Source organism: Cryptotermes secundus, unplaced genomic scaffold (assembly GCF_002891405.2).
Source record: "Cryptotermes secundus unplaced genomic scaffold, Csec_1.0 scaffold41, whole genome shotgun sequence".
NCBI classification, from domain to species: Eukaryota; Metazoa; Arthropoda; class Insecta; order Blattodea; family Kalotermitidae; genus Cryptotermes; species Cryptotermes secundus.
In genome coordinates this window covers 417,977-433,150 of record NW_019731215.1, presented here as the reverse complement: position 1 = coordinate 433,150, position 15,174 = coordinate 417,977, and the positions used below count along the sequence as shown (strand labels likewise).

At 38.7% G+C, this 15,174-nt stretch overlaps 3 protein-coding genes across 4 annotated transcripts in view; 1 reads left to right on the top strand and 2 right to left on the bottom strand.

The window, feature by feature from the left end:
• LOC111866388 (kinesin-like protein KIF14) overlaps positions 1-7,224 on the top strand; it is a 105,443-nt gene extending 98,219 nt beyond the window's left edge. For both annotated transcript variants that reach the window (XM_033752230.1, XM_023855288.2), the window contains exons 15-16: positions 5,773-5,956; positions 6,701-7,224. In XM_033752230.1, the coding sequence (XP_033608121.1) occupies positions 5,773-5,956; positions 6,701-7,086 (570 nt within the window). In that variant the 3' untranslated portion in view covers positions 7,087-7,224. The remainder of the gene's footprint in view (positions 1-5,772; positions 5,957-6,700) is intronic.
• Positions 7,195-8,664, bottom strand: LOC111866389 (pyridine nucleotide-disulfide oxidoreductase domain-containing protein 1). Its single transcript, XM_023855289.2, has one exon. The coding sequence runs from the start codon at positions 8,640-8,642 to the stop codon at positions 7,212-7,214; it is 1,431 nt and encodes a 476-aa protein (XP_023711057.1). The 5' UTR covers positions 8,643-8,664; the 3' UTR covers positions 7,195-7,211.
• On the bottom strand, positions 8,647-15,119 carry LOC111866390 (28S ribosomal protein S18b, mitochondrial). Its single transcript, XM_023855290.2, has 5 exons — positions 15,004-15,119; positions 13,272-13,416; positions 12,217-12,314; positions 9,193-9,323; positions 8,647-8,817 (listed from the first exon to the last, which is right to left on the bottom strand). Exons 1-5 carry the CDS (start codon positions 15,103-15,105, stop codon positions 8,688-8,690), a joined length of 606 nt encoding a protein of 201 aa, XP_023711058.1. The 5' UTR covers positions 15,106-15,119; the 3' UTR covers positions 8,647-8,687.
• Between the last annotated feature and the right edge of the window lie 55 nt (positions 15,120-15,174).

Genomic DNA, 15,174 nt, shown 5'->3' with positions numbered 1-15,174 from the left:
CCCTTCTTTCACACTACGTTTCAGCCGCAACCGGCCATCATCAGGTGTATTTCACTTCACGTAGCTGTCACACTGCACTCAATATTAACATTTAAACTTCAGATTTCCAATTGTTCATTACTCTGTCGTCAATCGGCACCCGATTAACCTTTAACGTACGGATTTAAATTGCTGGCAGCTCCTACGGCCGGAATTTAAATGGCCCCAAGTCTTTAACATTGCAAACTTTCAGAAAAAAATGCATATTTTCCGTTCTATGCAAGATCAGAATATGAACTAAAAAGAACCCGAAAGACAATAAAATTTTCTATATACACAAAAGGGCAAGTTTTATAAATGAAAATTAACTGTGATTATTTTGTCATGAAATGCAAAATATAATCATTATTATATACGTCATGAATTTCTAAAGGACTTACCCATTGTTTTTCTTCAACCTTGAATCATGGTGATGTAAATATGATGACACTATATACAATAATATTTGGTTCGGACTGTACACGGTTTGGACTGCGTCACTTCACAGTTCACACTCTTGACGCGTGTGCCATTTCTCGAAGCAGTCCACCACACACAGCACATCACACTTTTTACAGCAGAAAAGTGTGTTCCTGCTTTTCTTGTTATAGAACAAACGCGGCGTCTTTGTTTCTCTTTAGCTGGCCAGTGTTTTGAATGTTTCACCTCCAGTCGACTCAGTTGGGCCCCAGATGAACTTGAAGAATCAAATTGCGCACCAAAATTTCGCGGAATTTTTTGTCTGTGATTTTTCCGTCACATGACTTGTGTAGCAGATATGCATTGAGAATAGTCATGTCTAGGAGGTGGAAGAATAATTTCTTCATCCATTTCCATGTCCTCCGAGCAATGCCATAGCTGTTCACCATTCTATCAGATTTGTCCACAAAGCCCATGTGTGCATTGTAGTCTTCAATTACATGAGGTTTGATAGCACAACCAGATTCATCTCAGAAGTTTCCATCCAATGAAGGGTGGTGCATATTCATCAGAACATACACATCACACTTGTCTTTCCAACGAACAACACTTATATTCCCCTTCACTCTTGTCACAATATCCCCTTTTTTCAATTTCATTGATTTGGGCCGAATTTCTTGTGGCATTCCACGCCTGTCATTGCGAACGTTGCCACACGTATTTATTTTACGCTCTAGAAGATCGTCATACAATGCAGGGGAATTGAAATAGCTGTCCATATAAAGTTTGTGTCCTGAGCCTTCTACTCTTCGAATTAGCTGGAGAACAATGCCATGGGTTGGTGTAATTTCTTCGGTTGCAAGTTGCCTTTGTTTCCCCAAATAAACAGTCATGTCATATGTATNTGGTGATGTAAATATGATGACACTATATACAATAATATTTGGTTCGGACTGTACACGGTTTGGACTGCGTCACTTCACAGTTCACACTCTTGACGCGTGTGCCATTTCTCGAAGCAGTCCACCACACACAGCACATCACACTTTTTACAGCAGAAAAGTGTGTTCCTGCTTTTCTTGTTATAGAACAAACGCGGCGTCTTTGTTTCTCTTTAGCTGGCCAGTGTTTTGAATGTTTCACCTCCAGTCGACTCAGTTGGGCCCCAGATGAACTTGAAGAATCAAATTGCGCACCAAAATTTCGCGGAATTTTTTGTCTGTGATTTTTCCGTCACATGACTTGTGTAGCAGATATGCATTGAGAATAGTCATGTCTAGGAGGTGGAAGAATAATTTCTTCATCCATTTCCATGTCCTCCGAGCAATGCCATAGCTGTTCACCATTCTATCAGATTTGTCCACAAAGCCCATGTGTGCATTGTAGTCTTCAATTACATGAGGTTTGATAGCACAACCAGATTCATCTCAGAAGTTTCCATCCAATGAAGGGTGGTGCATATTCATCAGAACATACACATCACACTTGTCTTTCCAACGAACAACACTTATATTCCCCTTCACTCTTGTCACAATATCCCCTTTTTTCAATTTCATTGATTTGGGCCGAATTTCTTGTGGCATTCCACGCCTGTCATTGCGAACGTTGCCACACGTATTTATTTTACGCTCTAGAAGATCGTCATACAATGCAGGGGAATTGAAATAGCTGTCCATATAAAGTTTGTGTCCTGAGCCTTCTACTCTTCGAATTAGCTGGAGAACAATGCCATGGGTTGGTGTAATTTCTTCGGTTGCAAGTTGCCTTTGTTTCCCCAAATAAACAGTCATGTCATATGTATAGCTCAGAGAATCGCAAAGCTTGTAAATTTTTATTCCAAATTTTTTGTGTTTCTTTGGAATATACTGCCGAAAAAAACACTCTTCCTTTGAACAGCAATATCACTTCATCAGCAGCAAGATATTCCGATGGATAGTAAAGTTCACAAAATTTGCTGTTAAGATTGTTGAAAATTTTTCTAATCTTCCAGAGCCTATTGTACTCTGGGTCATCTCAATTTGGAGGAGCTTCATTATTTTCAAAATGCAGGAATCTCAAAATATGGAAGAAATGGTCGCGTACCATGGTGTTATGATAGAATAGAGTGTAGTACTGCTCATCCCTCGACGAATAATCTTTCAGGGTGTCCCGCTGATCGTGGCCCATTTGAATTATTATGGCCAAAAATTTTGACATTTCTTCAATTGTGACATCAGGCAGTTGAGCAGAAGGGCCTGGAGCATCTTGGCTTGCCAAAAATTTACGAAAATATCTGTTTGTTTCTTGTACCAAGATCTGGAATATATGCTGGAAAAAGAGAATGAAAATGGAAAGAACTGAGCATTTATATTGGGAGCAGCGGATCTGTTGATTCCACACGGAGGACCAGTGAACTCTAGTAGATTTGGCGAATCCCCGGGTCTTCTATTGCGAAACCTGATCTCCATTTCCCCTGCCTCATTACTTGAGGATGATGATGATAATGTTGATGACATATGCTCACGAGGTTCAATGACCTCATCGAGTTCTTCCAACTCTTCATCAGATTCATCTTCCATCAATATTTCCTCCAGTTCTTCAGCATCGAGGAGTTTTGAGTATCGGGCTCGTTTTTGAGGTTCCATCTTGGGGGAGGGGGCTTCCAGCTAAATCCCATAATTTATGATTGAAAAAGTGAGACTGTTAGGAACACTTGCAAAATTGTGATGCAAAATAATTGCAATAGCAGTCGAAAAGTGCCAGTCCGCCACTGATAGCGAAAGCCACAGTGACGAAGATGTCTTTACGCACAAAGTAACACTGGCTCAGTGGGTTTATACCTCTTCCGAGATACACAATAAAAATGGTATACAAAGAAATATAGGAGTCTGACACTGACTTCCTAACTAATAACGAAATATTAGAAAATCCGCCACTGACGTCTTAACTGACAATTCAGCACTGCAAACCAATCCCTGAATGCGTTAACACTTCCTTGAAAGCTCTGGTAGCACTGATATGCAAGCCCACGAATATTTCCTCCTCTAAGATCTCAAAACAAAGCTGACTTCTATTGGCTCACCAGGTCATAAACAGTCATATCTAAACGTAAATGGTTTTGAAACCAGTACCCTGATAAACGATTTCATTGTTCAGAGCTAACAAATAAACATCTGACATTCATGAGTTTGTTTGGGTTTCAAACCCAAGGTCAAACTGCCAGCACTCACAAAGGAAACACGTGGCTTGCCTCTAAAAATTATAACATTCAGCCAGTTGGCTTCCTACTTGCTGCCAATAATTATAACATTCGGCTGTTAAAGGTTAAAATTTTAAACCAATCGAGGAATCAATATTAATTACGATTTTAAATATAACTGACAAAACTGACAAGGGGAGTTCTGGAATATCGGGTGCCAATTGACGACAGAGGAATGAACAATTGGAAATCTGGACTTTAAAGGTTAATATTGAGTGCAGTGTGACAGCTATGTGAAGTGAAATATGCCTGATGATGGCCAGTTACAGCCGAAACATGTAGTGTGAAAGAAGGGGGACAAGAACTACAATAATGTGTTGCATTTACGATGGAGTTTATATTATACATATAGAATTGTCGATAGCATTACTCCATCGTCTCTATGTACACTTATTTACAATTGAGTCTTAATATCTAGTATGTATAATATATAGAAGGCCTCTTTCAGTCTAGGCTCAGTACCCTATTTCTAGTATTTGCTACCACGGCATCTAGTCACTTGAACGGTCGTATGCCTGACCACCGTCAAGTTTAAGCCTCTTATACTTTGTGTTTGGCTTCGCCTTGTCCAATGTTGTGAACATCACCTGCACATCAGCTCTGTTGTTGCATGTGTTGCCTAGAAATTGATCTACATGTCATAATATAAATTAATAACAAATGTGTTTACTCACCTGGCTTTGTTGTTCAGTCGAAAGCATATTCTGCCTCTTCTTCCTGGCTTTGAAGAACAGTTTATTTGTATACATGAAGATGGCTCAGAAATATCACCTGCACCACCTCCAGAATGCCTAACTTCCTGTATTCAGTTCTCTTCTATGATATGACTGAAAAAATTTTCTTTTTTGTGTCATTAATTCAAGGATCCACTTTCAATTTGTCATATGCTAGACTCTTCACTGGTTTGTTGACATCTTTTCTGCTTAAATCCTACAGCTCTGATAAATTCCTATACAACCTTATAAAACCACAAAACAGTCTGTGATCATTTGATGTGATCTGTGTCAAGGCAGATGCAATACTGAAGAAATACTGTTAATTTTATGATTACATATTGAAAACATTGTGTGTTTTATGGTTACAATACAATATAGTAAATGCTGTGTAACACCACAAGAAAACTGTTTCTAACGGCTGGAAGCTATATTGCAATAGGTGTACTCGTATTACTTGTAGTAATATGCACTGCCCAAAGGGAGGTAAATGGGAACTGAATCCAGAACTTTCATTTGTCTGGTATTATTAGAGCAGATTATAATCCATAATTTTCCAGCACAATAAAGAGAAACAAAATTATGTAGGAAACTGGCAATTTTAGACATTTCAGAACATAGTATATACAGGGTGTCCCAGGAGGAATGGACCAAACTTCGGGAGGGTGTTCCTTATGTTAAAGTATGCCGATATAACCCAAAACACCTATGTCCAAAGTTGAACGGTTACGGAGATAATGGCCCAAGAAAAGTGTGGTCTTCTGGCAGGTCCACGCACTGTACCTCTCAGCTGAGAGGCCCTATCTATGTTTGTCCTTGAGTGCCGTGATTCACCCTAGCCGTACTTATGTAGTTGGCTTTATCAGAAGGCGCAGTCAGCACGTCACGTGAGCGCTTCATGTATAGTGCTTGGAAACCCTAAGGACAATTATGACATTGAGAGCGAGTATTTTGTACTTCAATTTTATGACTTCATATCACTCACAAGTTAGTCTGATGTTACGTACATTATTAACATTACAGAATCCACATATTCCTGCCAGTTTTAATATGTATTTTGTAATCAACAAGTGTGCAACGCCGGTCAAAGTTTGACACTTCTCTGGCCATTATCTCCATAACCGTTCAACTTTGGACATAGGTGTTTTGGGTTATATCGGCATACTTTAACATAAGGAACACCCTCCCGAAGTTTGGTCCATTCCTCCTGGGACACCCTGTATATATAAATTGCACAGCCATACATCACAGCACTCACTGACAACCAGATGTTCCTGATTCCGTGACAGGGTTTTAATTATAACTCAAATACCATCACACCATCTTAAAGGCATGCATTACTCTGATTATATAGATTGTATATCAAAATACTATTGTTTACAGAATGACAACTTGAAGGAATTATTGCACATTGACCTATCATGGGAAGCTGATGACTGGAAGGGAAAGGAGGAAGATGCTGAAGCACACAAGAGCAGCCGAATATTGGTCAACATGCACCAAATTAAACAACAACTCAGTGACAGCATACAACATGTGTCGACGAAATTATCATGTAATGATTTAGGTACAGAAGTTCACAAGTATTACTATGTGTTGGACATCAGTACAGCCAGTCTAAGCAGTCTTTCTGTGCCACCTTGGGTCTCAAAAATATTTAAAATGAAATCACATTTAAAATTACTGTTTTTTTTTACTTTGCCCCTTGTCTGGTATTCTGAACAGAACATCAGAACATGTTAATGGAAGCTGGATGTTTCCATCCTCAGGTGAAAGTGAAAGGGGGGGTGAGGAACCTCAATCACTGAACAGCCAGCCAAATCTTTAGAAGCATCTGATACTTTCCTGTCCTTCATGCCTTAACAGGAGTTAAATTTAAATTAGTAAGCACTTTCAAATTCAAGGACATTATACTGTAATGTCAAAACTATCCAAATAAACATTTAGGTATATTCCCATAGCTTTAAAAGTGGATTACATTAACAGACTGCTTGCTTATTTATTTATTTATTTATTTATTTTAATTTCACTTACATTTCCATGAACCTCTCATGTATTTTAATCATTACTATATGCAACACTGTGAAATTGTGATTTGTGAACACTTATCCTATAAAAGCCAAAATTCAATCCTCTGTAATACTGCCTTCCATTCTTATTTCGGGCTCATATCTCACATATATATCAAAGTTTTTTTTCTTCTATTAAAAAATCAATAATATGCCACACAAGTATTACATAATTCATAAGTGTTTATGAACACTGACTCATAATTAACTCTTCTAATTAAAATGTTTTCTGTATGCTGCAGATTACACTCATAATGTGAACAACTGCCTGCAACAAATGGAAGCAGCAGCCAACAGACTTTACAGCTTGTGCAAGAACCAGGGAGAGCTGGAAAAAATAAATGTACCTCTGGAATCACTGCATGGCTTCATTCAGCAGCTACGGTCTGTTTTAGGTACTAGTCACAGTCATGATGTATCATCCCCCGTGCATCAGGGCAATTCTTCCGAAGATTCTCCCCATCTCTCAGGAAACAGTCCTAAGAGGAAGTGTTTTCCTTGGCCTCTTTCATATGGTGTCCCAAGAAAATCAAACCTCCGATCCCCGTGTCCTACTCGGACATCTCAAACACAAAAAGCTGTCAGATTCTTTCTGACTAGAAGTCAACAGGACCAAAGTCCTGAGTAGTACTGTAATAGCAGTTTTCAAACAGTGGGGTTGAGGGTTCTGACATTATTTACAAAGGTCTAAAATATGTCAAAGTGATATTTTTGTCAAATATTCTGTTGGTAGCAATAAATTATAACCACTGTTCAGTCAAAGTAATCCTCAATATCAATATCTGGGTTTAACAGGTCTTCACCATAGATACTGAGATCAAGTTGATTTAAGATCAGATTTTCACACATTTCCTCTAAATCTGTTTCTCCTATGAGAACTGCTCCCTGCATTTTTCCATCTTTCATTACTAACTTGATGTACTCTGTACCCTTAGTGACTCTGAGGAGAACTTCATACTGCCCATCAAGGGTCTGACCATTATATATGCCCAACAATACAACTTTAAAACCAAAAAACCGTGTCACATGTGAAAACAACTCAAAACAGAAATCTTGCAGGACTTCTTCACCAGCTAATGATGCTGCCATACTCTTAGCTGCATACATTCCCATTTGCCGAGCCTGAGTCCACAACCTCATCTGAAACCAATGTGCAGCGTGTTCCCATGATGCAGTACATACATCTCCTGCTGCAAAGATGTCAGGTACAGATGTTTCCATCTTCCAGTTCACCTTTATCCCTCCATCATCTGCAAGAATTAGTTTGCCACTTTCTGAAAATACAGAGCTGTTTGGTACTACACCAGTTGCTGACACTATAAAATCACAGCCATATATTTTGCCATTGGTCAGATGAACATTTATGGCCCATGATTCACCACCTGAATCCCTGGAATCTGCTCTGGGTCTAATTTCCTTTACTTCAGTTTCATATTCCACTGTGACCTTTCTCATGTCGGCATGAATCCCATGAATGTTGAAAGTGGCATGCCAATCTGGACCCAAGGCTGCTCCTGTAGGTGCATCCTTCACGTCAGATGATCCATCAACAGTGTATTTCAGTCTTTTTACAGGAGATGATGTCTGACTTGTCATTTTGTCACCTCTCTTTAACAATTGTGCTTGAAAGAATTCTGCTGCTCCTGGATCTACAAATGTGGCTGATATATGCTTATCCTTTATAGCCCAAATTATCTCTACTCCTTCAACCTCATGCACAAGCTCTGTGGCAATGCCCCCATTTCCTACAACAACAATCCTACGAGCATCCTGGATTCTAGATTGAAATTCTTTCACAGATTCAGTATCACGTAAGCCAAGAACAAATGGATTTCCTTCTGCTATTAACTTAGGTCTCCCACCAGTACAAATACATATCTTGTCATACTTTATGCACTTTCCACCAGTCGTGGAAACTGTATGCCCTTCAGTGTTTATGGATGTCACTGTATCTTCTATCACAGATATGGTGGGATGTAAATCAGCAAACTGTTGAGCTCGGAGTTCTTTAACATCAAAGTCAAAGAGTGTCTTACTTAAGTGAACAATATCAGTAACAGCCTTAACAAGAGGTGAGGCTGTAAGTAGGAGAATTTGCTTATCCGGGCACAAAAATGCTAATCCTTCTGCACAGGATACTCCAGCTATTCCACCTCCCACAATAACAAATGCATAACTCTCCATTTTAGGTCCTAGCGTTTGAATTAACAATAACTATGAGTTTGTTACTTAGGATTTGTAATATAATGAATAGTCATATTTACGAAAAGGAACATCAAAAGTTATGAAACCATAGTCCTTTGCCTTTTCTATTGCCACCAGCAGCTCCATGTGACGCTTCTGACACAGTCCAGTTTTTCTGTAATATAAAAATACTGTGTCATTTTGCTGTCATACTATTAAGCTAAAAGCTAAGCTATCCCTGTAAGAGGCCCACAGGGTTGTGAGGCATTGAGGCTCCCACATTTTGTAGACAATCAGCTCAGTGTTGGTGGTGGGGTTGTCAGCCTTATGCCCCAGCCACCCTTTCCCCAGGAAGATTCCTGGCACTCATTTCTGTTAGAGGTTGAGTCAACCCCAGGGCCACAGGGCAACTAGGATTAGGTCAATTAAAAAGTCCAATGACCTCATCAGGAATTGAACCCGTGACCTTCCAGCATGCAGCAAAGTGCCTCAACCAACTATGCTACAGCATGCCTCCATACTGTCAAGCAGTAGCAAAAACTCTACTCACGAATAGCTCAGAATTTCTCCAGTGTGTGGTGAAATGAACTGATTTAGTAAGTCCACATTCTCATGATGCAATACCAAATACTCATCCCTGCAGATTGGACATGGGTTACCTGTAGAAATTTTACCACCCCTCTGAAATTAAATTAAATTATTAGACAATTTTGTGGTGGTAGTATATGTAAATTAACAACACTAATTACACAAAGCAATATATGTTTAAAGTCCGTAAAAACTACAGTATGACCTACAGTAATTCAGAATGTGAAGTCACTGGCTTTGAAAGAAATTATAAATCCTTCTTAAGAGTTCTCACATATCCATACAGATCCCCACCATTAGCCCGGATAATCGAGAGTTGACTGTACTTGTGTTTATTATTGTAAGATCTTTATAATTATATCATTTAAACTTCCTAATTATCTCAAAGCAGCTGTTACATCATTCAATGTTTGTCAATCATTTCAATGAGTATGCCTTCCTATTCTCTCATTTTGTCTCGGTCACATGCTCACACTGTTCATTAAAGTCTTCATCCTTTGAGGGGGTATCTGATCAATTAGTTGTCTGCACCACAGGACAGTCAAAAGATTCTCTAACAGCTATCCGAACTACACTGTTACTCTATTCTTTCACAGGCCTTGTACTTTTTTCTAATACACAACACATTAAAGAATTGGCTCAATGATGCACAATCACAATTTCTGTTCCACGATATCTGGGCCTATTAATCAAAGCATATTTAGTTTATAAAGCTTATTCTAACAAGCCTTACACATACATAAACCCTGCAGATTGGCATGTCTTCCTATACATATACAGCTAAGTGCATAGGCCTATATAAACCATCTCTCTATATATCAAGTCACATACTCGTAAGTGTGAGATGTATCACTGTTATTGCATTCTTTCAGGTTACCAAAGCTACAAATTGTCAAGCATTGACACTGCATAAATATAAGTTAGAGAGTATTTTACAAATGAACAAGTAGTCATCTGTATCAATATATCATGTCTACTCTGTAAGCACTGACAACATTTTTATATGGACAAGTGAAGTGCAGTATACCATACAAAGGGAGACGGTTTACAATTCATTACATGTATGCGTGATCTGTGAGAAACAGTCTTGAACACTGGCTCTGACACATCATACAGCACATGTAGGAATGGAAAGGAATATTTGAGAATGCAAGGACAGTTAATGCAACAAATGACAGACTTCCCACTGAATTCCCAATGGCTATTACACAAGTTCTTCAAAATTTTAACTCTGTATCACATGGAAAGATATTTAACCAGGCACTGAAAAGGTTGTGAAAACAAATCTTTGGACTGTGTATAATAACTTATGTACATTACATGTCTTAAAATAACAAACCATACTTTTCAATAGGCATGTGTAAAAATGAGTTTTTCAGTTGAAGATGAGATCATGAATTTCTCTACTAGACCATCTTTTTCACAATGTTGGACAACTACTTTTGATACGAGGGTTGAAACTTTAATAGTGGCGACTATTTATTTACAACTGATACAAAACAGATGCATGTTTCAAAGTTTTATTGTCCTTCAATGTAGTCACCAGCATTGTGTACAACCCGTTGCCAGCAGTGTGTAAGTCGTAGGATACCTTTAGCAGCGCCTGTTGTGTTGACAGTTCAAATTGAGCGGTCTACTGCCTGAAGAATCTCTGGAACAGTTGTGAAGCGAATGCCACGAAGTGGTTCCTTCATCTTAGGAATCAAGTCGAAGTCACAAGGGCTTACATCCAGGCAGTATGGTGGATGGTACAACAAATCAGCCATAGCTTGCGCTGCATGCGGCCGAGCACTGTCCTGAAAAATGATGGGTGGGTTCTGCAGAAAGTGTTGCCACTTCTTTCTCAAAGCTGGTAGGAGGTTGTGTTCCAAAAATGAATATTAATACTGTGCACTGACGGTCTGCTGTCGGGGAACAGTATGCGTTAGGATAACACCATCACAGTCGTACATGAGAATCACCATAACTTTCACACTGCTGGGGTTATGATGAACTTTTGATTTTCGTGGTGGCCCATAATGACACCATTCGTTTGATTGGCGTTTCATTTGTGGCTCGTACGATTTGGCCCATGTCTCATGCAGCGTAATGATACGGCATAAGAAAGCCTCTCATAGCACTCCAAGTGGTTACTAGCAGCATCGTATCGTAGCCATTTCTGCATTTCTGTCAAATCATGCGGAACCCATTGTGATGCAATTTTTCTCATGCCCAGGCGTTCCTTCAGAATGTGAAGCACAGTTATATGCGCTAATCCTGTCTCTCAGGCCAGCTCACGAATCGTATGACGTCGATCACTCTCCACTAACGCGAGAAGAGCATACACTTCTTCAGTGACACTAGGATGACGTGGCCGACACGTCTGCCACATTTTGGCGTCCCTGGTTGAAGGCTTTTACCCACCTTGCCACTGTTCTGTAAGGCAATTCAGATTACCCACAAGCCTCTTGAAGACCTTGATGACACTGTTGTGCTGTACAGCCTCTGGCACATTCAATCTTTATCCAACTCCATTGTTCCTGTTTCAAAAACTTCGTGACAACACTGCATTAGACCTCCAGCTAACACGAGGCTCTGCTCTTCTCGTCACTGCGCGTGCGTGTGATGTGGAAAGGGAGAGTCCATTTGCTCTGAGGTAAGGTAGGTAGGTAACTAACGTGTGGTATAAGCGACATTATTTGGTTCTATTGCATGGCATCTATACAGCAGTGTTGCCACTATTAAAGTTCCAACCCTTGTATAAGATCATTTTTAAAGAAGAATTTTCATGAATAATCATATTTAAAAGAAATAATTCCAGAGCTACTCCCCTCCCAATGGGCAGAAAGAGGGAGAAAGGTCTTGTTGACAAGTTCATTCATATCAGCGTTACCAGCTGTTTCAAATCTGATGCAATGGAATATGTTGCTGCACAAAAAAAAGAAAACAAAAAAACACCTGAAAATTTTGTGACTTGCATATTCCTACTTTTCCATCATTTACTTACAATGCATGTTTTTCTTGTCTTTAGAGGGGGGATAGCACCTTTGTGATTCCTTCTATATTGACTCCACACAGGTTTGTTACCATATGTTTCTTTGTATGCTGAAAGAACAATATGTATAATTAGAATACAACAGTATTTCAGTACTGAATGCAGAAAAATGCACTCAACTGGTTATGTCCATTCTTGTAAAGCTAGTGAATACCAAAGATTTCACAGTGAATAGCCATAAACTACTGTTACATATATTTAAGTATGCATTGTATTGAAAAAATATTAGGTGGTAGACCTTCATGAGGTCTATCATGTCAGTAGTTTCCAACCATGTGTGATTCAAAGGCCAACAGACTTTATCATCTTTATAAAGTTGTTCAAAAACAAATCTATGATGTACATATGTTCATCTACCATTAGTTGCACTAATCATCATCATCATCCGTGCTGGTGCCTACAGCAAAGCTACTTGAATCTATGATCAAGTTAGAGTATATGTGTCTGAACTCTTCCATCCATCAATCTGTTATGTCATCCAGGAAGAATCCCACATAAGAACTAAAGCAGAAACACGTTTTAATTTTGTACCGGGGTTCTGTAAATCTTCTCACTTAACTAGTACATTCCATTCCTCACATAGAACAGGAGCATAACTGATTTACCTCATGAGACCTCTTTGCATAAAAATATGTCTGATCACTAAGGTAAGAAACAAAGGAATGCTTCTTTACCAGACCTGTGCTTGAAAAAATAACTGAAAAAAAAAAACATTATCATCAAGAATTAATTATCAATTCTGTGAAGAAGTTCATAGTATGAATTAACATCAGTTGTTTAACAGTCCTTTTGTTAAGTGTTCTTTACCCTGATGCTTCGGATAAATTCCTAATTCTAAAGTGCAGGATAGACCTGTCATATATGCTTGGTTAAACATAAAATATTAAAATCTTTCTTTCATAGTTTCAATAAAATGGTAATATTACTGGCTTGAAGGAGGAATATTTGGAGAAAATTTCACACAAAACTTTCAACTTATATGTATCTTTAGGACTCATAACACATACCTTCACTTTTCAAATATTTCATACTAGTTTCTACAGGAATAACAGTGGTATGTTCTACTGAGGGAACATGTTTTTTGGCTTCCACTTCAGAGTCTGCCTCACAACATGACAACACTCCAACCCTTAAAGAACGTGTGAACAGATCCTGCAATATATACAAAAAACAGGTTTGAATAATGAAATATAAAAGGAAGGTACATCATTCTGCACTATTTCACATGCTGAATTCACAGCTTAGTGAATTGCACCGTTTGGTTACAGCAGTACTGTAATTTCTTCCCAGGGGATAAGATCAATTAAATGACATGAGAAGCTATGCAAAAGGATGATGTGCAAGTAATACAGTTGTCCATCCAACTTTATGTAAAGATTTAAGTCACAGGATTTTACTTCCAATGGCACTACCCAAACAATACTACATTTCCGTTTTCTGACACCGGACTGTACAAGGTGGATTATCAGTATGACTGCTGAAGCTACTGGTACAGGGTATCCAGTTTAAGAATAGATTGGTTTCCATAAACTGATACAGAAAGTTTCACACACAGCACAGTAATATGTGCTAACTTTTCACAGATTTCTTTACCTTGAATTTTTGCTTTACAGCTGAATTTAGAAGTGCTGACCTTGTGGCCAGAACTCACACCTGAAGCAAATATCTTTATACACATTGTCAAATTCCTCTTTGAGAAGAGTCAAAATGTCAAGCATAGAGTGAGGGCTGTTAGTGTACCCCGTAAAAATGCCACCCAGATTTATATTTGGTGAACAGTATTAGCTGTGTGCAGTGTGGCTTTGTCCGGCATGAAGTGATCATAAGCTGTTTTTCTCTTCATTGGTCACTTGACAAAAAGAAAAGTATCGGACCTTCAACATTCAGTATCTGTTTCTTCTTAAAATATTGCCCTATTAATCACCAAGAACAAACAGCATACCTAATGCTGTGACTTCACAGGAGTTTTGGGTCATGAAGTCCATTATGCACAGATTCCTGAAACCATCTACAGTATCAAATAATCACTTCCCAACATTGTGGCAGAAGACTGTGTAAAACTGTTGTTTTATAAAGCCATACTTTTAACAATTTTGTTGCAATGTAAATTGTAATTTATTTAAATGCTACAGTAATGAGCCAAGAGGCATAATGACTATTGGACTTGCTTCTAATCAAGTTTCTCAATGGTTTTCTTCAATGCTAGTGTGGTGAGACTAAGTTAAGTCCCTTGTACTGTGGCCACTTCTGGCCTATTTTACAAACTCCAGATGATAGGTGAGGGTTACTGTGGAACAATTGGTGGAATGAAGAGAAACTGAAGTACTTGGAGAAAACCTGCCCCAGCGCCACTATGTCCACCACAAATCCCACTTGACCAGACCCGGGATCGAACCCGAGCCGCCGCGGTGGGAAGCCAGAAACTAACCGCTTGGGCTATGGCGCGGCCTAATACCTTGTACTATAATTGATGTAGAGATATTGTTTGATGAAAATACTTCTTATAAATAGTTTGGGCTGTATAATATAACATTCATACAAGACGTCTGTAAATAAATCTAACTATTTTGGACTGTAGAACATAACATCTTTACAAGTTGTCTGTAAATAAAGCTGAAAACCACGACCACGTTTCATACTGTTTTGAAAAATTCCAATGTTCTACATCCTTGGCTTACGACTATAAACGATGTGTAGAACGTACATTAATTCTGTTCGAATAGGTGAAACGTTGTTTACCTTATGCAACCCACTGTTAACTAGGAATTTATATATCTGTACGTTTCTTGGTTGATACTTCAAACAACTTCCAACCCAATCACCAAAAAATGACAGCGCCATGTTGTATCTCTCATATTACGTAGGCCTCTTGCCATACGTTAGTTTGTGGTTACATTCGGTCAATTGAAT